The sequence below is a fragment of the Drosophila sulfurigaster genome, chromosome 2L, assembly GCF_023558435.1.
Source record: "Drosophila sulfurigaster albostrigata strain 15112-1811.04 chromosome 2L, ASM2355843v2, whole genome shotgun sequence".
NCBI classification, from domain to species: domain Eukaryota; kingdom Metazoa; phylum Arthropoda; class Insecta; order Diptera; family Drosophilidae; genus Drosophila; species Drosophila sulfurigaster.
In genome coordinates, this window is record NC_084881.1 from 26773390 (window position 1) to 26798771 (window position 25382).

The 25382-nt window shown below is 37.1% G+C and overlaps 1 protein-coding gene and 5 non-coding genes across 6 annotated transcripts in view; 2 read left to right on the top strand and 4 right to left on the bottom strand.

The window, feature by feature from the left end:
* The window catches only part of LOC133850452 (semaphorin-1A), a 178049-nt gene that overhangs the window by 23212 nt on the left and 129455 nt on the right, over window positions 1–25382 (bottom strand). The window contains 2 exon segments of the mRNA XM_062286557.1: window positions 653–757; window positions 23237–23432. Of these exon segments, the coding sequence (XP_062142541.1) occupies window positions 653–757; window positions 23237–23432 (301 nt within the window).
* On the top strand, window positions 3368–3439 carry Trnad-guc (transfer RNA aspartic acid (anticodon GUC)). The gene has a single exon. It is a non-coding gene; the product is annotated as a tRNA-Asp (tRNA).
* On the bottom strand, window positions 3728–3799 carry Trnad-guc (transfer RNA aspartic acid (anticodon GUC)). The gene has a single exon. It is a non-coding gene; the product is annotated as a tRNA-Asp (tRNA).
* On the top strand, window positions 15606–15677 carry Trnad-guc (transfer RNA aspartic acid (anticodon GUC)). The gene has a single exon. It is a non-coding gene; the product is annotated as a tRNA-Asp (tRNA).
* Trnad-guc (transfer RNA aspartic acid (anticodon GUC)) lies at window positions 15993–16064 on the bottom strand. The gene has a single exon. It is a non-coding gene; the product is annotated as a tRNA-Asp (tRNA).
* Trnad-guc (transfer RNA aspartic acid (anticodon GUC)) lies at window positions 16339–16410 on the bottom strand. The gene has a single exon. It is a non-coding gene; the product is annotated as a tRNA-Asp (tRNA).

The window sequence follows — 25382 nt, forward strand, 5'->3', positions numbered from 1 at the left end:
TTGAAATTTAAATGAATTTAAATGAAAGTGTGAAGTTTAATCACGAAAGACTCCAGAGACATTTTCTTTGATTTGGCTGGCTTTAAAGTTCTTAATTTCCCGGTACACGCGACACGTCGCAAGGCTTCTTCATAAAGTATTCAGGAAGCGCGTAACGAAGAGACAGACAGGGATGGGGAAGTGGATTGGGACGGGAGAATAGCAAAGGACTGGCTGGCATCGGATCGGACAAGCAGTCGAAGCTGTCATGTCTATTCAGTTAATGGACGTCTGCCATATGAAAATCGAGGCAACGCGGCGAGCACTTGAAATATGCAAAAGGCAACCGCACTTTGCCTCACCTCACCTCACCTCACCTCTCACACGCAATACGGCATCATCGTCCACGTCCTGATTGCAGGACACACCGACACACTCGGAGAGAAACAGCACAACACAATCAGACTTAATTCAATTCGCAGTCAAGGCATTTCCAACTAATATATAGAAACCACACACACATAGAGAGAGAACAGACAGAACAGACTCTCTACGAACAGCACAACAATAATCATAACAGAGCTCTGACATTTTCAATTACCAGAAGTGCTTCACTACAAGCTGTAAAAGGAAGGAATAATGGATGGAGAGAACTTCTTCAGCAACAACTTACCATTGAGACTGAGGCTATCATATTGTTCCGTCTGGAGAGGCTCACGATAGATAATCGGATCACTGCCACTGAAATCGGCTACAGTGCCTGAGTATAGTTCGTTGTCTGTAAGCAGAGAAAGAAACAAAAAGAGAAGTTTTTAATAAGTACCGTGAATAGTTAAACAACTTAAGCTTAAATGTAAACAAGCAACACGTCAAATATATATTAAATATAGATTGTGACGTGCGACACTAAAATAGTAAGAAAGCTGCAATCGAGTGTGCTCAACTGTGAAATACCCGTTACAGTGTGGTATTATTCTTTAAATATACAGAATTATTATACCGCAAAAATGCCAAAACCTAGAAAAATCTATATTTGGTATATTGATATAGTACCACATTCAAAATATATCCTAGTGTGTGGTAATATTCTTTGAATATACCAAATCAAAAATCCGAAAAAATACCAAAATCTATATTTGGTATATTTATATAGTACTACAATCAAAATATTTCCTAGAGAGTGATAAAATTCTTTGAATATACCAAATCAAAATTTCGCAAAAAATACCAAAATCTATATTTGGTATATTGATATAGTACTGCGTTCAAAACATACCATAGTATGCAGTATTATTCTTTAAGATTGCCAAAATAATATACCACAAAAATACCAACATATAGTAAAATATATATTTGGTATATTGGTATATTACTACGTTCTAAATATACCATATAATGTGGTATTATTATTTAAATATATCAAATTAATACCAAAATCTATATTTGACATATTGATATAGGACATTGAAAATATACCATATGGTACGAAATATACCAGATTATTAGCCAAAGCTACTAACTCGTGAGGTAAGAAGTAGTTTTACTCCATACAAAAGGAATATCTTAAATAAATTCTAAATCTTTCAGAAATCATAAAGACTATAGTTATTATTGTAATCAAAATCGAAAATTCTGTTTTACGATTTAACATTTGGTTTACGTTCGTTCAATTATCTTAAAACAGAAGTATGATTCCAAAATCATTGTTAGCTCTACTTAAAGTGCTTATCAAGATTCATAAGATTCATCTTTACTCATCTCCATTTAATCTCATCTTAACAGCAAATTTGTTTCGCTTAATTGAAAACGCAATAAATAAAGCTACGTTTCCATTTCCATTTTATGGCACAAACAAATTGCTGCTTAAATTATTTATGCATAATCTAAACGCCATCGTTATATTGGCTAATAAATGTCAATTATGCATCGCATTTTATTAACTGTAAATGATGTTTTTTTATGCGCACTTTTTGTATCGCATTTGCAATCCAATAAACAATTTTCGTTTTTCGTACGCGTTTTTTTTTTTGTTTTTTTGCTTTTTTGCGTGTCAAGAAACTTGTTTTTAAGGGCAATTTGTGTGTAACTAAAATATGCAAAAGACTGAAATTACTTATTGCTGAGCACATTTGCTGTTTTTTTTTACGTGTCGAGCGAATAAAAACAATAAAATTTTAATCAATTTGTTGCACATACGCACCGTTGTGCGGCCTACGAAAGATGAGAAAATGAGAAATTTGTGCGCAAATTTAATTAAGTTAAACGACAAACACAACAGCCAGAGCAACAACAGCAACAATAATAACAAAAGCGAAACTTTTGACATGTCTCCGGCGACATTGAATTGCCCTGCGGCCAACAGGGAACAGTGAACAGTCTCTCGCCTCTCGTTTCTCGTTTTGGTTGCCGCCCTCAGCCCAGACATAAGATAAATGAGTTTTTTTCAGCCTCAACTTTTTTACTTGGCTGTCTCAACTGCTGTTGGCTTTGGCTTTGGCATTGTCAAACTTCAATTCCACGAGCCAAAGAAATATCAAAAAAAAAAAAGAAAGAAAGAAAGAAGGAAAAAAAAACGAAACACAGCAACAGCAACAACAGTCAGCAGGCAGTAGCAAGTAGCAAGTAGATCGCGAGGCCGGAAATGCCAAGCAAGCTGGCAACGTTGGCCGCTTATTGTCTGGCCGGAAATGGCTTTGCCTTTGGCCCGAAACAACAGCAACCACGCCCAACCCCACCCTTGCCCTGCTCACCTACTACTATGTACATCGTCGAGTCACAGTCAGTGTCCAATGGAGCTCATTGCGAGCCCAGCGGCTCAATGACAGAATCGATTTCTGTTGTTGGCTTTGTGCGCTCTGTGTGCCTGCAGGGCGTTTTTGGGCAAAAGTTCGAGAGCAAGCCAAGTACACAGCATTATCGCTGCATCTAAAACTCGAAGACAGAGAGGGAGAGTGACGGCAAATGACATAGACAGAGACAGCGACAGCGACAACGACAGATGTAAGCAAGCAGATGTACAATAAACAAATCTTGCAGCATTCTATACACATTCTATACACACATTTTTGGATATCGTTTTCGTTTTGGTTTTTCGTGCGCAGTCAGTCGTTAGACATTTGCTGTCATTGCTAACCATCAAAAGTAATTTCAAATCCCCCTGCCTATTCTATAAAATTTGTGTAATTACTCACACTCAGAGAGGCGAAAGCAACAGAGAAGAGAGAAAAATAAAAGAAAACTTTGACAATAAATTATCTTTTTAATTTATCAACGTTGTTAAATACAAAACAAAACGTTGCTTATTATCATACTAGAAACATTCTCTCTAATGTGCAAAACGTATTAGAAGCGTATAGAAGTTTGGTATTTTTCACCCCGATGATCAACATCCTCGATAGTATAGTGGTTAGTATCCCCGCCTGTCACGCGGGAGACCGGGGTTCAATTCCCCGTCGGGGAGAGATGTGCAAACACTTTTTTTTTGTTCACTTTTTTTTAATTTTTAAATTTCCATTTTATGAGTATTTAGTTTTTATAAATATTTATTAATTGCATATAATCTAGTATTCTAATTGGCTATGCTAATATTGGTTTTACAGTTCGGTAAAGCACACTTTTCTGCATAATTAAGTATAATTTTGTGCCAAAATGCATGCCAAGCTTTTAAAATTTTCATAATCTATTCAAAATCCAATTAAAAATGTTAATATTAAATTAAAAAAGTAAAAAAAAGAAGATTTGAACATCTCTCCCCGACGGGGAATTGAACCCCGGTCTCCCGCGTGACAGGCGGGGATACTAACCACTATACTATCGAGGATGTTGTATGCCTGGTGGCGAAATAGATAATTTACGATAAGACTGTGAAAAAAGTAGAATTCTAAGTGTGAAGAACAAAACCAAAATAACAAATAATATGTAGATTTGCATTATCAAATCTAATTTTAATCTTATCAAACTTGCAGACAAGCTGTTGCTGCAGTAGAGCAACAATAATATTCATTACCTTTTCTTTTCTCGCGACTATTATCGGATAATCAAACAATTTTCCATTAGGATAAACATATCAGAAATTGTTAAAAAGGCCCCACAAATGTGAAATACTGACAGGAGATAGAGAAGGGCGCTAAGCCACATTGGATCAGAGCGTGGATTTGGACACATAAATGCCGCAAACTGTCCGACAATTTATGCAAAACTGTGAAAATTGCATAATTATGAAAAGCTTACATGAATTTGAATTTGATGCGTGCATTATAATTTCATGTTAATTTTCGCGTGTACACACATTCCACACACACACACACAGGTGGAAGCATGGCTGGATTGTGGTGATTGTGGGCGTGGGAAATCTGTGTGCGGCAATCGATAAAATTTACAACAGCGCAATTCTCACGCACGCAGCTTTGCACGTGTACACAGCAGGGGGCGGGAGTGGCAAGGGTGGAATGAGACGTACTCGAAAGTGAATATAAAATTTGAATTACGTGACAAGAACGCGCGTCATAACGCAACAGAAAGAGGAAACTAAAAACGCCAACTCTCAAATCCAAAATGCAAAGCGACAGCGAGTCACATTAAAAATGTCGTCTGCTACAAATTAATTTTGCCACTCCCTCTCCGCCCCCCCAAGGTGGCCATAACGCACCCGAGATCCGGCCCCCACCTTAATGCAACAGCGACTGTTTAAATTAAGAGGCTGTAAAAGTCACGCGGTGAGTGAAAAGTAAAAGTAAAAGTAAAAGCGGCCCCAACTTTGCCGCCCGCGGCATTTTCTATAGAATTTTCCCATTCGTGTGGTGGTGATAAATAACGAATGCTAATTTTCTATCATGGCGCAATCTGTGTGTGTGAGGGCCCCCTCCCTAACATGGGCCAGGTGAAGCTAACGGCCAATAAAAACATTTGCTAAATATGCGCAAAGGGAAAGGCGGCTCACAAAGCAAGTTAGAGAGAGAGAAAGGGAGAGACGTCACTTGCTTTAAGCTATGCTTAGAACTTTAAGTTTAGTCATTAAACTTTTTTCGTCGTTCTTGAAAATGGTCAGAATATGCAAATTTCACAAATGAAATTATGAAACGAGCCATAACAATGCCCCAACTCAAATCTCATGAATTCATTTCGAAATGGAAATCATCTTGAAAATGTAAGAATTTTTTATAGAGATTTGACTAATTACAATTGTGGGAATACACAGGGAAATTCGGGATAGAAATATGTTGTGAATATTTATGTTGAAAACATAAGAAGTTTTCTAGAGAATACAAAAGAAATATGTCGTAAATATTTCTGTTGAAATTGTAAGAACTTTTTCAAAATATTTAGCTAGTTACTGAAGTAAAATTTTGGGAAGTCAAGAAGAAATACAATAAAATTTATGTTGATTTCAATATATTGGGATAATATTTCGTAAACATTGTATGGAAACATTATTGTTGAATATGTAACATATTGGAACAATTAATGTTGAATATGCAAGAACCGTTTCTAGTGATTTAACTATTCTTAATGTATTTAAATTTCTTTAAAATCAATATAGAAATATGTCATAAATATTCACTTAATTATTTAATATATTATGATAAAATTTCATCAACATCAAGATAGAAATATATCGCAATCATGTATGTTGGAAACTTAAAAACTGTTTCAAAATATTTAGCTAGTTACAGAAGTAAAATTTTGAGAAGTTAAAAAATAAATAAAAAAAAGGAATGTTGATATCTATTATATCAGGACTTTTTGCTGAGAATTTATTATTTATGTATCTATTTTCTTAAAATTTCGTGTCGTAATATGTCGTGAATATTGACGTTATTATTTACTATAATGTGATAAAATTTCATCAACATCAAGATAGAAATATGTTGCAATCACTTAATGTGAGGCCGAATCAGAAATGTGATTTAACATTCCAGCTAGTAGATTTATGCAATAATTGCAATGTTGTGCATGCTCAATTGCTGTCTTGCGGCAGGCGACAACCCTGACAACCCTGGCTGACGTGCGTGTCAAAGGCCAATGGCAACCCTTGCCGCTGGGGCCAACTCGTTGAGCTCGTTGAGGTCAAAGGGCAATGCAAAATTTATGAATCGCAGGTAATTAACAATGGAAATGCAATTTACATCGCGGCCCAAGTTGCCATTGTTGCTGCCGTTGTTGCTGTTGTTGTTGCCAGCTAACGAGGCGCACAATAAACACAACTACCCCACTCTTCAGCTCTCCCTATCCCTCTCTCTCTCCCACTCTGTTTCTCTCTTTGCACTGTGCTGCCAAAGTTTCGCTGGCAATGTCATAGTTGGGGCGCTTGTCGCTGTCGCTTGTCACAACATCGACAGAACACGAAAAGTTGTGCAACTCTCTCTCGCTGTCTCCCTCTCTCTATCACTCTCTTTGCTGCGCTATCTCTGTCTGCTGCCCACGTGCAGCTTTTCAGTTTGGATCTAATTGGTTTTTCTTCTTGTTGTCGTTGGCGTGTCCTCGTTGACGTTGTTGTTGTTGCTTTTTTCTTTTACTTGTCGCCATTGTTTCGTGCAGCGCCGTTTGCTTTTATTGTTTGCTCATTACCTGGGCGACCAGCAGCAGCAGAAGAAGAAGCAGTACGAGGAGGAGCACAAGCAAGAGGAGGAGCACGAGGAGGAGGAGCACGAGCAAAAGGAGGAGCAGCTGCAGGCTGGCGGCGTTGCCACCTTGTCCGCATTGCAGCAATTGCAGCGCTTAACTCATTTTAAATGACAATCTAGCGTGCAAAAATTATGCACACTTCCCTTCCCTTCCTTTTCACCCTTTTTCCTTCTTCTCTATACATGAAAGTCACTTTGACTAGGTTTTGTGCAAATATTTGACCGACTTTTGTCTGTGTTTGAGTCTGCTGCAAGTTCGATAAACCCTTAAAGCATGTTAATCGATAACGAGAATGGATAGCAAGAGCGGAAAAGGCTCTTTAAACTGTCGACTGGCATCGAAGAAGGCGCAACACGAAACGAAACGAAGGTTCATCGCGTTGACTGCGGCAATTTGCATATTTTTGCATGTTCTAACATGCAGCACAGACACACACACATACACAAGGCAAACTAATACATAAATTACACTCATTTTCAATGACAGTCAGGCGAGTGTTTAAGCACGCGTAACTTTATTACATGCCACATGCCGCAACGTTCGCGCCACCAACCGACCAAAAAATATGTGAGAAAGGTGCCGTTGAGTGTGCTCGACTGTGAGATACCCGACAAAGATTCAAAAATGATTTTATAGAGAAAATATACCAAATTTATATGGAGAGAAAATACTAAAATGTACCAAGAGGTATATTTGGTATAACTGTAAACCATTATCATGAACATATACTGAATTAATATATAGAGAAAATACCAAAATATATATAGAGATACATATTTAGTATAACAATATACCACAACATTCAAATTATACCATTAAGTTCAAAATATTCGGTATAACAGTATAGCACAACATTCAAATTATACCATAGAGAACAACATATACCACATAGTCTACCAATATACCAAAACATTCAATTTATACCATAAAGTTTAAAGTATTTTACATAGTATAACAATATACCAAAACATTCACATTATACCATAGAGTACAAAATATACTATATACATATTTTTGTTTTCTCCTTCTTATAAGCATTTTCTGTTGTCAGTACGTCATAATACCTCTTTACTCCCTTTGCTGAACGGGTATAAAAACCCCGAACCACGAACCACGAACCAAAAACTAAAACCTGAACATGGAACGGAGAACGGAGAACTGAGAACCGGAGCAAGCAACGCCAAAAGGTTAGGCCCAGGATATGCTTTGGCCGTGTTTTTGGGGCTTGTAACTCGCCGCGCTCGCGTTTTAAATATTTTATGTAAACATATTTTTCGGACAGGTTTTTGTCGTTGTGCAAGTCAGAGAGAGAGAGGGGAGGGGGTGGAGTCGAGGGGTTGCTTTATGCCACTTTAATTACGGGACCTGCGTGTGTGTCGAGTGTAAAGCCGTTAGTTAAATAGCTCGTTTAGGAATAATTATGTACACACACACACACACATTCGTCTGGCACAAGTGCAACCTTAGTCCTTCCCTCCCTCCTCCTCCCCTCACACACACTTCAGCACAATATCCATTTTAAATGGCAAAGCAGGTGGCAGATACCAAGAGGCAACATTGAGGGGCAAAGAGAGGAAGCGAAGGCAGCTCAATGTACTGCAAATTACTTCATTCGCAGTCGGCACACTTAAGGGCGGGGCGGGGCGGTGCGGTGGCGAGGCAGTGACTAATTGATGGGCTGCTCAACGACAACATTAAGCTGAAGAGACACCAGCATATTATGGCTTTAAAATTACATCTAAATAAACTCGCGAATATTATTCACTTGAGTTGGGTTCATTCCATATTAAGATCGACTTATTTAAAAACTCAACAGCAAATTTATTGCGAAGCAATTAAAGTGAATTAAAAAAACGATATTTGAAAACGGTCTGTGAATTAATACGAAATTCAAAAGGTCAGACTGGAAATTAAAAACAGTTTACATTTCTTAAAAATATATAAAAAGTATCTAATATACTGCAGCTCTTCGGACTTTCCTTAAATAAAAAATAACTAATATTCAGTCTTGATTTTCATTTGAATTCATTTTTTTCTTTTACTGAAGAACTTTTCCAAAATCTTTCTAAAGTAAAATGATAAAGTACTTTTTTCATATCACTATTTCCTCTTCTAAACACTCTATAGCACTTTTTCTCATCTAACTATTTCCATTTCTATTTATTTAAAATATTTGCCAAGTCTACTTGCTATTGAACTATCATGCGTCGCTTTTCAATTTAACTTCCCAGACTGTTTTTGCATGTTTCTTTGAGCTTTGTTTGCTTTTCTTTTTGTCTCGATTTGAGTTGATGCAAGTTTTTGCTCTGCCAGAGTTTTATTGTCCTTGTGGCTATGAATCCTTGTCAAAATTTAGGCCTGCATCCTTCATCATATGTCAGAATCTAAGCTGCAGTCGGAGACTCTTTTCCTTTCAGTCTGGCACAATTTGTTTAAGGATTTAATGATTGCATCATGTCGCCTTGATCCAGTTTGTTTTAGGCTTCGCCTTGGAATTCAGGCTAAGGCCTTCTCTAATTAATCGCAAATAAACTCGTGTGCTTCGATATTAATTACGATGGCCTAAATTTTCATTTCGCATGCCTTAAGTATACACAAAAATATATTTGAAGAGTCGGAGATTGGCTTGAGTCCAGTTCGTCGGCTTGTTTCTGGGTCGCAAGGCCAATTTCGGTATTGGGTGTTATCATTTTTTTTAGTTTTTTTTTTGGCTCTAATTACATTTCACTTTGGCAGCGATAAAAATGTGCAGCCAACTTGGCCCAAAATGGAATTATCAAAGCGCTGCAGCAGCTGCCAACAAAGTTGGGAGAGAGTAGAGGGAGAATTTTGTGGCGTGGTCGCAACTTTTTGGCAACATGTCTTCGGTTGCCGCATAATTACCGACTTATGCCTTGGCCTTCCCCCATAGAACAGAACTTTCTTTTGGCTTATTGTTCTTCGTTGGCTCGTTATGGGGGGATTTTGCAAATTTTGCAATTAGCTTAATTTGTTTTTTATTGGCGCACCACAATTATCAGCTGTTGGCTTTTTCTCTGTGTGTGTGTGCGAAAATCTGTTCCACTTTTTGCGACAATTTTCCAAACCAAAAACGAACAAAATTGCGTCTCAACTGCAGCTGTCTCTCTTGCTATCTATATCTCCATCTCCCTCTATAGCTACTTCTTCGACGTTCGTTGCTTAGAAATGATCAAATTAAAAGTTAATGTCTTGGCTTCTTGCCGTTGTCGAGCATAAAACAAATCGCTTCAGATTTTCAAGCTAATGCCCAATGTTTTCTAGCTTAAGCAATGAAAATGGATTTTCTCGATTCACTTTATTTTCGGATGCCATTTGCTTCAATTGGCCAACAACAAAACAATAATAACTGCGTTGCTTTTTATCGATTTGATGGATGGCAGAGAGACATTCAGAGTTAAGCTAGAGTGAAGAAATTAAGATATCGCATTTATTTATTGCCCCCCAATTTAATCTTTTTCTAGTTGGCAAAACTTGCAGTTTTTCAGTTATGGAATAAATCCGAAGTTATGGATAATGCATAATTGAAGTATTTTGTGCATTCATTTCATGGATTCATTTCCTTTCAACACAGAAAACAACAAAAGTTCTAAAATCAAGAATTAGTACTAAGAATTTTGGTCTCAAAAGTGCGTCAGGAACATGAAAATTTTAATGTTAGAAAAGACAACTTGATTTAAAGAAAATTTTCTTATCTTATTAATAATAAGAAAATCGTTTTAGGACCAAAAATCGTTTTATAAGAATAAGAAAATATTTTGTTATATTATATTATATTTTATTGCTTTTTTTTCCTACTCATTTTTTACATTTTGCCATTTAATGATGAAATATTGAAACTTAGTTTTGCTCCCATAAATTAAAACACTTCATGGCTTTAAACTGCTGAAGTGCTTTACTAACTTGGGGATTCTTTTAGTCGAAATGTTACTTTCAATTGGTTATATACTTTCATTAAAGCAAACACTATTTCATTTTGTATTTTATTTAACAATGTTTTAGTTTAAGTAATTCGTATATATTTCATTTCTTCTTTTCCTTAACAAACTTTTACTATAAATGGTATTTTATACTTTGTGCTTAAACGGTTTTAAAACACTGTCAAATCCTAACTATGTAAGCGCGTTTAAAGCGCTCATCTAATACGCTAAGTAGCTAAAGTTATGGCCATAGACAGCGACAACGACCGCAAATCCCGCATAGACAAATGATATGGTGTGGCAACCCTGCCACAGTTCTGCAACCCTGCAATATTCCCGTAGCATCCCTGTCTGCGGTCCCATAAACAAATGACTCCACTTACACCGAACAGAGCTTATGCCACTCATTTATTTTGAAATCATTGTGTTTGTTTATCATTAGGCTCGCTAAATTGTGGAGCTCAACCCTGCACGCTGTTCTTCTTCTTTTCTCCCTTATCCCCAAAAAAAAGAGAAGAAAAAGGCAACACTTTTGCGCTGTTGTTGTACCTTTCTCTATGGGAGCATCAACTGGTTTATGGCGCACAGTTTGATGCTCATTAAGGTTAAGTCGCAGCGCAACAACCCTCAGAATGTTGTGCCACACTCAACGGCAACAGCATCCACTTGACTCCCCTTCTCCTCTCTCCTCTCTCTTCTACACACTCTTTTGGCTTGCCTCTTGAGAGGCAACGAATAATGTGCAACATTAAAAGTTGAGCAACTTGTTTACGCGACAGTTGCGGCTGTGTTTCATTTCTCTGCTGTTCCCTTTTAAAAGCCACCCTTCTCTAGCTCAATTTCGGCAATACACACACACGCACACATACACAGCGAGACCACACACGAAATTTGTAGCATACATTGCGGCGCTGCAAAGTGAATGCTCCGACTTCGACTACGACTTCTACTTTGACTTTGACTGCGGCGCCTGTCTGACTCGTGTTTTTGTGTTTTCCAGCTGCGCATTTCATAAATTATGAATTAGTTTCTTTCATAACATAGTTTCGCCTTCTTCTCTTCTCTTCTCTTCTTCTATTCCCATCGTCATCGATATTGATGTTTTTCCTTGAGCCTTTTTGCTTCGATATTAAGTTAACCTCTCTTTTGTTATTCTTGCCCTCAAGCTTGGGTTGACTGACCCGAAAACTTTGCTGTGTCTGTCATCTCAATCAGTTGACATGCTGAAGGTTATTGTGTTAGATGATTTTCAAGGAGCAGCTTACAAAACGCTTAGATTAATGCGATAAGCACAAGATGGCACAACAAAAGTTGTGCTAAAACATATTTCATATCGTTTATGTTTATCTATTCAATTTTGTATACTTTTAAGCTGTCGCATAATGAGACTGAGCGAAACTTTTTCGCTAAACTGACCTGATTCAATTGCAAAATTCTTGGCATTCACTTTGCTTTCCCTCTTCTCACTCACTCTTCTCTCTTTAGACATTTCGAAATTGACCCAAATTGATGCGTCAATCATCAGTTGAGAGAAGAGTCGTTAGTCGTCTTCTCTTCTTTACTGCTTTGTATTCTGTTTATCTAGCACTCATTGCCACTGCCAATTAGCTGAGCAAGCACATGAATCGTGAGACATTCGAAATCCTTTTAGCTCGAACATCAGTCCATTTATCCTTTGTTATTGCTATTTCAACTCTGAGTTTCTGATGTGTTGTTTCTTTTTTCGCTTTTTTCTCTCTCTTCTTTTTTTTGGGAGGGAGATCTAACATAATTCATATGCCACAAGCAGGATAACACACGGAGGAAGCGAAGCAGGTGAAGCTGCTGTCTCAGCTGCCTGAATTGGTTTCAGAGAGTTCTTGCCGCATTGTTGCTGTGTACTAAAGTTTAGTGTTAGCAAGCGGACAATGCAGGATTCAAGTGTGAAGCACTCGAAGATACCCTGTACTTGAATGAATGAATGAATGGAAGGAAGAGGTTCTGAGGTTGAAACAATGCTGTTGAAAGTGAACTCACTTTGCTTCAATAAATGAGGAATCTATGTCTATCGAATGTGTCTTAAAAGAAGATGTTTAAAGATGGCTTTCGAATGTGCAAAAGGGTCTTAAACGAGAACTTTCGTATGTCTAAAAGAAAAGAGTTGCATAGTGTCTGTTAAAATAGACTAAATTTTAAGAGAAAATTTTAAAAATAATTCTAAAGACTTTGAATAAAAGGGTACTGAAGATTGTCTCTAAAATAGGCTAAATTATTATTACTACACTGCTTTACGAATATGAAGATTTCGCCCTTATAAAGGAGCAATAAAGGGGTCACTAAGAATATTACCTCATATTATAAAATGTAGATTTTTATAAAGAATATTAGATAATGAAGACTTTAGCTTAATATAAGTGCACCAATAGTGCCGCTAAAACAATGAAATATTATAGAAAACACTATAAATAAATAAATTAGAAATACTGCAGCATAACATCAAGCATAACAATCCAGTCAAGACAGTTTGCTTAAGATAAGGCATTCAAAGTGGTTTTTAAAGTGAACTTTCCAATATGTAGAAGAGTACTATTGAAAGAACTTTAAAAGTAGAAGCCAAATTATAAAGAAGAATTTCAATAATAGAGCACAAAAGAGTGTCTTTAAAGTAGATCAAATTTCTAGTATAGTTTTCTATTGAACTGCTTTTCGAATATGAAAAGTTTGCCTTAATAAAAGCGTACCAAAAGGTCCGCTAAGTCAAAGACTAAATATTAGAAAAGAGATATAGAAATGTATGTATATCAGAGAGTTAAGTCTAGGTATAGAAAATTATAAAAACAATATGTAAGAAATATTCTACCACATAACAAGAGCCAAGTAAAGACAAATTTCTAAAGACGAAGAAAGTGGTTCGAGTGTCTAGAAGAGTACCAAAGAAAGATCGTTCAGGATAAAGACCAAATTTGAAAAGAAGAAATTAATGAAAAGGCACAAAAAAGTGAGTGAATAAAGCCAAGACACTTTGCTTAAGAGAAAGCATAGAAAGTGGTTACTAAAAGTTTACTTTAAGAATTCAACAATATCTTGCGTTTAGCTTGAAATACTTTAAAGAAGAAGTTTCATACTTCACCTTATTTAACAGCTAATACTCCCCAACTTGAGTTGTGCTTTAAGTTACGTGTTTGCAGGGTATAAAAATATGAGGCAAGACAAACATAAAGCAGAGCAGAGCAGAGCAAAGCTGAGTTGCCTGCTGTGTCGCCTGCCTAAACATACTATAAATTACAAGCGGGTTGCCATAAACACACTCACACATACTTTGACACACACCCGCACACACACACACGGGAGTACACACACTTTGACACACACTTGAACGCACATCCTGTTGAAACAATGCGGGGCAAGGAGCTGCCACGGCAACACACAGAGAGAGAGAGAGAGAAGACACGTTTCTTGAGCCTGGCTGCTGCTGCGTGTTGCTTCCTTCCGTGCGTCCTTCCTTCCTGCACACACGCAGGACACACACAACCAGACAGAGGCGAGCTTGTTAATCCATCTCCTACTTCCCCCCTCCTTTACCACATTTCCCTTGGCTACTGTTTGCTTTACAGCTTACGCTTTTAATACCCATTTCTTCGACATATGTAAAGCGACCAGAGCCATTGCTCAAAGCGTTCCTTTCTCACAGACTTCAGACTTCAGGCTTCTCCCAACTCTTCACTCTTGAATGTCCTTTTTGAATGCTCATCTGTGCTGTGCTGTGTTTCGTTTTGTTTGTGGAGAATGCGTCTATGAATCATGAAGACCCAAACTCCTCTCCTCTCCTCTGTTGCCTCTGGTTACTGTAACAAATGTTTGCCATCGCCCTCAAAGCCCATGAAAGTTTACGAACCGAATGTAATTAGCCCCAAAGTTACAAAGGATACTCGAACATAATAGCTGAACTACAACTATAGATAGCATCAAAATAATAGTTAATATGCTCTAGATCATAATTAGAGCGAACCAAACACTTTATGACCTTCTTGACCTGATTTCTCACCATCGATTTGATTATTAAATGCAGCAATTATAAAATGGGCAATTTCTAATGATAATTACTTCAGTTCTTACTGATCTTTTGTGTGTTTTCTTATAGTCAAGGTCCCGTTTGCTATTGTTTTACTTAGTATTTCATAAGCTTTCTACCCAAGTTCAACTTTTCTAATGCAATTGTTTGTGTTCTGTTCTTATTCTATTGTCCTTAGCTGTGCTCATTTCAAGAGCTAATTGTTCTTGTTAATGTTTTTGCTTCAAATTAAAAATACAAAAAAAAAAATACATTAAAAAAAAGGATAGAAGAGAGAAAGAGAGAGGGAGGGGGAGGTACATTCGTGCATTGTCCGTAAAAAGGGTCACAAGCTGTGCTTGTTTTTGTCCTTTGCACTTTGTGCCGCATTTTCATTTCGATGCTTTTGTTTGTGTTTTTTCCGCCATTTTGTTTATTGTGTTTAGACTTTGTTTTCCAGTTGATATTTTACAGCAGCCGCATTTGGCTTTTTTCCACCAGCAAACAGCGGTCACTCTCTATGTGTGTGTGTGTGTGTGTGTGTGTTTCTGTATTCTTTTTATGCTTTTACTCGGCGCAGTTAGCCGCTCGTTTAAACTCTCGGCTCTTAGCTGATTTCATTGTTTTTAATGAAACTGACAGTACTTCCCCCTTCCCCTTCTCCTTCCCTCATCCACGCCCTCACATACTGTTGTTTGTTCTTAGCACTCGCTTTACATCGTATCTCTCTCTTTTTCTCTGGTTTTGCAGATAACGCGCCATTTGTTTTCCTCTGGTCATTCGCTTAAGCCAATTTAAGTTGGCTCAAATAAATTAGCTGTATTTTACTCTTAACGAGCTCAAAAACAACAACACCCGCAATAATGTCTAAAGCAAAAAAAGCGGAAACTTTAAAGCAAATGTTGAGGAAAAATTACGCTTAATTATTATCTAAATATGACTTTGGGAATCTTTCTGTGTCGGCTACTTATGCGCCTCATAATGATCTTAGTGCCCGGAAACAAATTGGCTATTTGGCTGCCCAGTGAACAACATCCTCGATAGTATAGTGGTTAGTATCCCCGCCTGTCACGCGGGAGACCGGGGTTCAATTCCCCGTCGGGGAGAGATGTTCAATCACATTTTTTAAATTTTTAATTGAATTTAAATAATTTTTTTTTATTTTAATTTGCTATTCAAGTGTTAAATATTTAAAAGCGTTATTTCTAGCATTAATTGTATTTCAAAATTTTATTTTCCAGCAAAAATGTTTTCCTATGCTATTACAGAGTATCAAATTAAATATTTTACTTGTTGATTAAATAAATTATTTTATATTTATATAATATTTATGAAATGCAATTACAAATTTAGAAACTTTTAAAATAAATACAAATTTAAAAATTGTAAAAAAGTAAAAAAAAGAAAAGATTTCAACATCTCTCCCCGACGGGGAATTGAACCCCGGTCTCCCGCGTGACAGGCGGGGATACTAACCACTATACTATCGAGGATGTTGAAATTGGTTGGCCAAACTGCCTTCTTGTAACAAAGCAGTTCGAATTCTCACCCCGCACAAACAAAATTCAACATTCAACTGGCCTGCTTTACAAATATGACTCAGAACAAAAGAATTTCCCAGCATATGAAACTAGGCAAACATTCCGATTACTCTAATGAATTTACCCAAAATATAAATTAGAATCAAGAAAGTGGAATATAATGTGAAAAGAGCCTAAAAACAATCTAGTGATATTTAGAAAATTAAAAAAAAGTGAATCTAACATTCTCCCCGACGGGGAATTGAACCCCGGTCTCCCGCGTGACAGGCGGGGATACTAACCACTATACTATCGAGGATGTTAAACGCTGTGTGTCAAATTGCGTTCTCATACTCATCCCGTTCTGGTTCTAATGCTGATCATATCAGATTTAACAGCAGCAACAACAACAACAACATTGCAGCTTTTGTTCTTCCGGGGCTGTTGTTATTTCCGTGCTCATTTAGCAAAAGTTAATGAGTTTCTGAGCAGCACAAATACAAATACAAGCACACACATACGAAAACACAGATATACAGATACGGATACACATGGTACAAGAGACAAGCGCTGGGATATCATTTATTTAACTGCTGCGAGCGTTGTCCCAGTTTTCACAAATGCCTCTCTTTCCCTCCCCCCAACCAACCCTCATCCTGTATCGCATCAGTGCATATTCTTTGTATGTTGCTACGTCGTTTTTTCGTTTCGTTACGTTAAGTTTTTTTTTTGCATTTTATTGTTTTCTTTCGCTCTTGCAGTTCATTGATATTCATTTTGTATGCCGTTTGTGCCACGCCCATATGTTATCTGTTGCAAAGCATTTGCATGCTACGAGTCGTCGCACTCGCTTGCTTTACTTTAAACTTGGGGCGTTGTTTGTTGTTTGTTTGTGCACTTGAACGCATTTGCAGTGCAATTAATTGCCAACAAAAATAACAGTTAATGCGATTTGCGTTTCAATGTTTGTTCAGCAATTTACAAAATAATAGAACGCAAATGTGCTGCATACTTTTGGGGCTATACAAAGAGCACAGCAAATAGCAAGAGCGCTTTGTTAAAATGTGTTGCATACTTTTAAGCGGAGTATAGTATAAATGAGTAGGAACAATTTTTGGTGGGAAACCTAGCTTATAAAATGAAGTGAGAAGTGAGAACAGTTGCCTGCAAAATTAGTTTAATATGTTGCATACTTTTGGGGTGGATAGTTAAATCGAAAATGGCAAATATTCAATATTTCAACTCAACTAGTGAAATTTTATGTGAAATCTTTACATAATTCATGCTGCTTTTAATTTCAATTTCCTATTAAAATGTTGCATGTGCTGAGGGATTTTGTTGGCATGTGTGTGCTGAATAAGTTTTGCCTCTAGGCACATGACGAAAAAGGTCAAGTTGCTGCCACAAATACACAAGCACACACACACATACATAACCTTTCCGGTCATATGCAAATGCGATAATGCGCCATATTCCCTCACGGGCTTCAGCCTCCGAGTTGTCGGGCTTTAAAATGCCAAACAACGGCGACGCGTCCAAAATTGGACCAATTCTGGTTTTTGTTGTTGTCCCTGTCACTCTTATTGTTGTTGTTGTTGCTGTATATGCAAATAGCCAAATGGCAAAATGGTTTGTTGGCCCAGCACATTTTTTTTCTTCTTTTTTTGGGAACTTGTCCTTGTCCAGACGTACGTTCAGTTTCAATGTCCTTCTGGCCCTTGACATTTTCGGACAGCCTTCCCCCTCAGCTCCCCTCCCCCCACCACCTGTTGCCTACGAGAACGTCGCCATTCGTCAGCGTTTTAATCGCGTCTGTGCATTTGCTTGGAAAAGTCTAAAATTGAACGCAAGTGATGGCAATTTGTACGCTTCGCCAGCGCCTCCCCAACGAAAAGGGGCGAGGGGTGGTGAGGGGAAGGGTTTGAGAATACCCTCCGGGGCTTGTGCCGAAATTAATATGCGTCGCCCCTCGACCAGAGAGGGGGAGGAGGGGACACCGAGGAGTGGGTGGAAAACTTTTTGCCAAGGGATTTTCCCGTTAGCTCTTTTCGCAGCTTTCGCTTTTCCAGGCGGCAGCGTCGGCTCGTGATTAATGTGGCAAATGCGCACTTATAAATTATTTATTACTATTGTTCGCATTGTTCTGTGGGGCGTGCACGAATCGGTAAGACATTTAAGCCAATATTTTTTGAAGTGAACTCAGAAAAGTAGAGAAAACAGAAGAGATACTCGACAAAAGCTGCTGCCAAGTGATGTTTGATGTTTTAATAAACGTGGCGTATACTTAATATGCAAGACACGTAAACTAGATTTGCATAGGAAACGCAGCGAAAACTGTGTCAACGATATACTTCGATAACTTCGATAACACAACAAGATGTCATCACTAACTGAGTTCAAACAAAAAATTGTTATGGCAGCTCATTCATAATGCAATATGGAGAGAGAGAGGGAGAGAGAGCAAGACAGAGAAAGAGAGAGAGTCCAATGCGCTGTCCCTCCCAGCGTTACACTTCGATAGTTTCGATAACATTAAAAGCTATAATCACTTAGTTATAGCTGCATGTCGTTGCACATTTAGTCAGCTCATTAATAATTAAATAGCAATGAAAAGTGTATAATCAATCAATATCAATGAATGTAATTTCAATGAATACTGTATAATCGATAAATTTCGATAACTCCGATAACATTTAGTCAGCTGTTTCATAAACCAATATCAGGAGACTCGAGTTAAGTCCGTTTCCCTCATTGAAAACTGTATCAACGATAAACTTAGATAAATTTCGATAACCTCGATAACAGGAGCTGTCATCACTAGGTGAGTTCTTTCAGCTAATTATTGTACCAACAAATGGTCGAACATTTAGTCAGCTCATTCATAATTAGAAAGAGAGAGAAAGCGAGTCGAATGCGTTGTCCCCTAATGGAAACTTTCTAAGCGATAAACATCGATAACTTCAATAACACTTGTTGTCAACACTAACTGTGTTCTTTTAGCTAATTTGTCGGCCATTTAGTCAGCTCATTCATAATGCAGAGAACGAGTCGCGTCCCTCGATGAAAACATTAAGCCAATTAGGCGACAAAAGCGAACAAATTGTCCTTTTTCTCCCATCACCAAATGGACAATCGGCAATCGGCAATTTCAATCTCTATTTCTATTTTCGTTGCAGTTGACTGACAGTCGAAAGGACAAAAAAACGAAAAGAAAGTTTAGCTTAATTCTTTATTGGCAAAGTTTTTGTATTATTCTCAATGTCTATCTCTTTCCCTCTTTCTCTTTCATCTACTCTTTCTCTGTCTGGCGGGCGCAATTGAAATTTATTTCGCATGCAGTTTTTAAATCGAACAAAAATAAGTGCCTTCCGCCAATATTGTAACGATGGCCGATTGAATGCGCCTCTGAATACAATTGTGTGAATGTGAATACGAATAGAGAATTGGGACTGAGACTGAGAATGGGAATGGGAGGGGGGAAAAGAGACTGAGGCTGGACAGCTGTATTGCCGGGGAAAAGCAATTGAAAACTTCATCATGGTTACAACAATATTTTCACAGCGAAATTGGCACAAAAATGTTGTCCACGAACTTTTGCGCTAGCGTTAGAAAAACTGTCGCAACGCCCTCTTCCTTCCCCTCTCCATCTCCCTCCCCCTTAACAACAACAACCTGTGCACAAAGAGTGAAAAAGATGTTGAATGATAGAAAGTACCCATCAAGTGCCACGCCCACAAATGTCACGAACGAACGAACGAAATGAAAAAAGTAAACCGAAAAAACCGAATTGATAACATTTTCATTCAGTTTAGCTGCTGCTTTCTTTTCACTTTGTTTGGCTTCGCTTTTTTTATGGCTGCTCCGCTTGGGCCAATTTGTAATCTAAACAAGATGGCGGTTGCCACAATCTTTCCCCCTCTCCCCCACTCTTCCCCACTGCTAAATAACCAAATCCTGGGCGATAAATCGACAGGCGAAAAGCAAAAAATGTCGATTTAATATTAACGCCATAAAACGCAATCAAAGTGAAATCAAAACAAAAGAGAGAGCCTGCGACTCGTTTCGTTCTCGTTCTCGTTGAACTGGCAGCTTCAGCTTCAGCTTCAGGTTGCACAGGACGCCGGATGTGGCAGCTTGTTGATGATAAACTCTTATGACCCACATTGAACCGAACGAGCAGAAACAGCAGATGAAAAACAACAACGAGAGCAACAACAACGAGAGCAACTGCCTCAATGGACGTGGCACACATGTCGGTTGCATCCGCCGGAAGTTTGCCGCAACACTTGCCCCCACACACACACAGATACACACACTCCCACACACACACACACACTCCCACTCGCTGCTGTAAACATATGACCACAAACACTTTGAAGTTAGTTATAAACGTTTATCGATATTATGGCACAAGAGGCGCCAGCTTGTATTTGGCCCTGGCGCAAAACTTTTCGCTGGCAGCCCCTTCCCCTCTTCTACTTCCCTCCTCCCCCACCACACTCTAAGCTAAACTTGTGTGCAGACAATGAAATGCAAACAAATCACGTTGGCGAAACTTCAACAAGCCGCGAAGAGCGTCGATTTATGGGCGCCAAGTGGAAATATTATCACAACCAAAAGCAGCGTCAGCTGCAGCTAACGCTAGAGATAGCAGAAGAGAGGGGGGAGAGAGAGAGAGAGAAGGAAGAAGAGTGGCAAGAAGCCAAGCACACACACACACTGTAGAGTTAACCATGTTTGCCGTCAGTTGGCAGTTGCCAAAATTGCATGTTTACTGCTTGATTTCGCCAGCTTCAAAAACTTGCATAATTCTGCATCAAATTTTGCAGAGGAGAAAAAAAAAGAGAGCAAGAAATACATAGAGGTATATCCATATATAGAGAGAGAGAAAACACTCACATAGTGGCAGTTATTTAGTGATATTTTTAAGCAATAAATACTAAAAAAAACTGCCAAGCCAAAAGTGCATGAAACTAAACTAAACTAAGTTGCTAACACATGGATAATTCTGTGGCAAAAAATGTCGCGTTCAAAACTTTTTACCATGAAAAAAGTAAGTAAGAAATCTACAGTCAAATATGCTTGGGTAAAAGCAAAATAGTGCGGTATTAATTTAAAAATATACCAAACTGAAATACCACAAAAACACTAAAAATATACCAAAGGCTATATTCGACTTTATTTCCAAATATACCAAATTAATATACCTCAAATATACTAAAAAATACCAAAGGATGTGGCATTATATTCAATATATACCATAGAGTGAAAAATATACCACATTGTCAGCCTAAGTAACTAAGATCCGTAATCAGTGTGGTATTATTTTTAAATTATACCGAATAATATACTATATCTCATATACTGATACATGTATGTAGTACTATATTCAAAATATACCATAGAGCGAAAAATATACCACATTGCCAGCCAAAGTAACTAAGACCCGTGGTAAGTGCGGTATTATTTTTAAAATATACCGAATAATATACCACAAAATACTAAAAATATACCAAAAATATATGTATGTGTGTAGTACTATATTCAAAATATACCAAAGCGAGCTAAATATACCAATTTTATTATTAGCCATATATAACTTTTTTTCTTTCAATTCTTCTTCTATATCTTCCCTTCTTCTCACACCTCTTTCCCCTCTATATCTTCCCCTTCTTCACTTACTTTTATCACCTGCCCAATTTGCCCTCAATTTCATTTGTTGACTTATGCAAACAATTGAAAATTTAGTGGGGAGAAAAAATGTCGCGGTTTGTTTGGCTGTCATCTTCGCAAACAAATAATGCAAATGCCACGCCCACTTCTCACGCGCTCTTCCCCCACACAAAATGTTATTGCTGGCAAATACTGTCATAAATTTCAATAAAACGCTAAATAAACACAACAAAATCAACGTCAACAGCGACGCCCCGAACAGTATGCAAAACGAATTCAAAAGCCACAACGCTTCCCCTTCCTCGATTTCCCTCGATCTAGAGTCTACTTCGAGTTTAAAGCGTTGCCAAGCAGCGCCTCAAACAAATATTCAAAATTGTTACAATAGAAAAACACAAAGAATCGAGTAGAATTGTGTGTGCTCGACATGCAGATACGCTGCTTAAAGAAAAGATGGAACTGAAGTGAAGCCAAGTACAAATTTGAAGAAGGTGTTTCCAAAAGCAGCAAAGATGCTGTTGAAGCTTAGTCATAGAATTTAAGTACAGAGAGATACATAAAATACTTTAGCATTTAATGTGCTTTACAGCAGAGTACAAGAAAGCTGTTCAAACTGATAACTCTGCAAAAAAAGTGACAATAAAAGTCTCAATGTTAGCTAAAAAAGTATTTCATAATAAATATAAATGTTCGAATAATCTTTAAATGAACGAATGAACTTTGGAGGACAAATTGAGCACACCAAAAATATCTATTTTCAGTTTTCAAAGTTCTTGATTTCAAAGCTGTTTTTCTATATTAGCTTCACAATTTAATTCACAAGGTAATACAAACTAAAATCATTATATTTCGAGCTCTAGCTTTCACATTTTTAGATACCCTTTTGCAATATGAAAAGTGAATATACAAATTAAAAGAAAGTTTGTTCTAATAGCTCTTAATTATCACTATATTCAAAGCTAACTTTTTCTGCTTTACGATAAATTGTATAAATTCGTTTTAAAGTCAACTTATGAATTTCAAATCAGGTTTAACATACCCTTCGTTGGATTACTGCATTTACAGGGTATGCCGTCAGTGTGAAGTGAATATAAAATATGATTTTATTGTGGCATATATTTTGCATTCAACACATTATTCAGCGCGTTGCTGTCAAACAATAGCACTACAAAATCTATGGCACCCCTCAGCGTAAACAAAGGAAGAAGGAGCAAGGACAACAGCTAACTAGAGTGGAGGGGAGAAGCGAAGGGTGCAACTTCCCACCTCCCCCTCGAAATAGGTTGACGCATGACAATTTATATATGCGATTGGCATTGCCAAACAAAAGCAAATTGAATGCAGCAAACAAATACTCGCATTCATATTCAAAATATTCCACATATTCAGCACTTTTGCGGTTGCTAATTGCATTTTTGCATAGTCAGAGTATATATTGTATAAACAATAGAGAAGGAGAAATTATCACTCACCCGCCAGCACCGAGGTGGAATTGTGTCGTGGATCGTAGGGACACACAGCCTGACCATTCTTGGTGGCCTCCAGCGTGTAGTTGCTGTCGTTGATCACATACGTGTTGCACATCGGCCGAAACGAGTTCGTGCCACACACAAACAGACGACCTGGCGACGGCACCACCATGATCCGAATGTAGTTCTGACAGGCCTCCTGCAAAGGTACAAGAAAATCAAAGAAATGGTATTAGTATTGGTAGAGAAAAGAGAAATGAGATCAAGCCAGCTAATTTAAAGAGATATCTTACTATTATCTTAATATTAAATTCTGTATAACTTAAATTATTGACAACTGTTATATTCCGAAGAGAATCAAAAACCAATCAATACTTTAAATTGTGTTTTCTTCCTGCTAATTGTTACACTTGTAATGAAAATACTCAAATATTTGTAGTTAACAAAGAATTTTTTATAAACTGTATTTCAACTAAACAACAATGGAGTAATCCACAGTCTAGTATGCTCGACTGTGGGATACCCGCTACTCATTTTCAACAGAAGGAAAAACATTGCGACATTGTTCCTAAGGATACCAAACAAATACTGAAATATATCAAATATATATATCAAACACATACTAAAATGTGCTAAATCAATATACCAAACAGATACTAAAATATACCGAATCTATATACCATCCAAATACTGAAATATACCAAATCAATATACTAAATAAATACTAAAATATACTAAACAAATGCTAGAACATACCAAAACTATATACCATACACAACAAAATATACCGAATACATATACATAACATATTATGAAATATACCAGATCAATATACCAAAAATACTGAAATACACCAAATAAATATACCAAATAAATACTAAAATATACCAAAACCATATGGGCAGCGCATTGAATTAATACCTAAAATACTTTGCAACTAAGTTGTATTGAATTTCATCAAATATACCAGATCAATATACCAAAAATACTAAATACACAAAATATGTGTACCAAACAAATACTAAAATATACCAAATATATACCAAACAAATACGAAAATGTACTCAATCAATATACCAAACAGTTGCTGAAATATACCGAATCTATATACCAACCAAATACTGAAATATACCAAATCCATATACTAAATAAGTACTAAAATATACTAAAGAAATGCTAAAATATACCAAAACTATATACCATACACAACAAAATATACCGAATACATATACTCAACATATTCTGAAATATACCAGATCAATATACCAAAAATACTGAAATACACCAAATAAATATACCAAACAAATACTAAAATATACCAAAACCATTCTTGCCGACACAAAGTTAAAATATGTTTTTACCCTATGGGCAGCGCATTGAATTAATACCTAAAATACTTTGCAACTAAGTTGTATTGAATTTCATCAAATATAATTAAAATATATATTTCAAATATATGCCCAATCACAATCACAATAACTTCGAATAGAAAGCAGACTCTTTTGTCTTTTAATATTACATCTTTAAAATATGAGAAATCAATAAAATTGTTCCCAACTGCTTATATTGTTATATTAATATAAATTGAATTTCCCTCATTCTTTTTCTTACACTAAATCTCATTTTCTGAGATGGGAAATCAAAGTTATTATCACTTTGAGAGCTAATAAAGATGTGCAAAACTGTTTTGTTGCACAATAATAATAATTTGTGTTGTGGTTGAGTAAAACGGCGATGTAATTTCGCAAGGAAATGGGAAATGTGCAATGAAAAATGCTGCTGCAAATGAGAAGAAAGTGAGAGGAGAGGGAGAGATAGAGAGAGAGAGAGAGAGAGAGGAGGGACAGAGAGAGAGCTAGCATATGCATGTGTTCATCAAAATCGTGCACTTCCACTTCCGTTTGCCATTTGCCATTTGGCCTAAATATTGCAACTGCTGCTGTAGTTTAGCCTGCTAACGAGGCCGGAAAGCATCCGCCAGAACTAGCTGGCAACAATCTCAGCATGTGTGTGAGTGTGTGTGTGTGTGTGTGTTTAGCATAAATGTTTTGCAAATTGAAATATTTAATGCGTAACAAATACACTTGAAAAGCAGGAAACAGCAGAGTAAAGTGGAGAAAGGAGGAAAGAGGAAAGAGGAAAGAGGAGA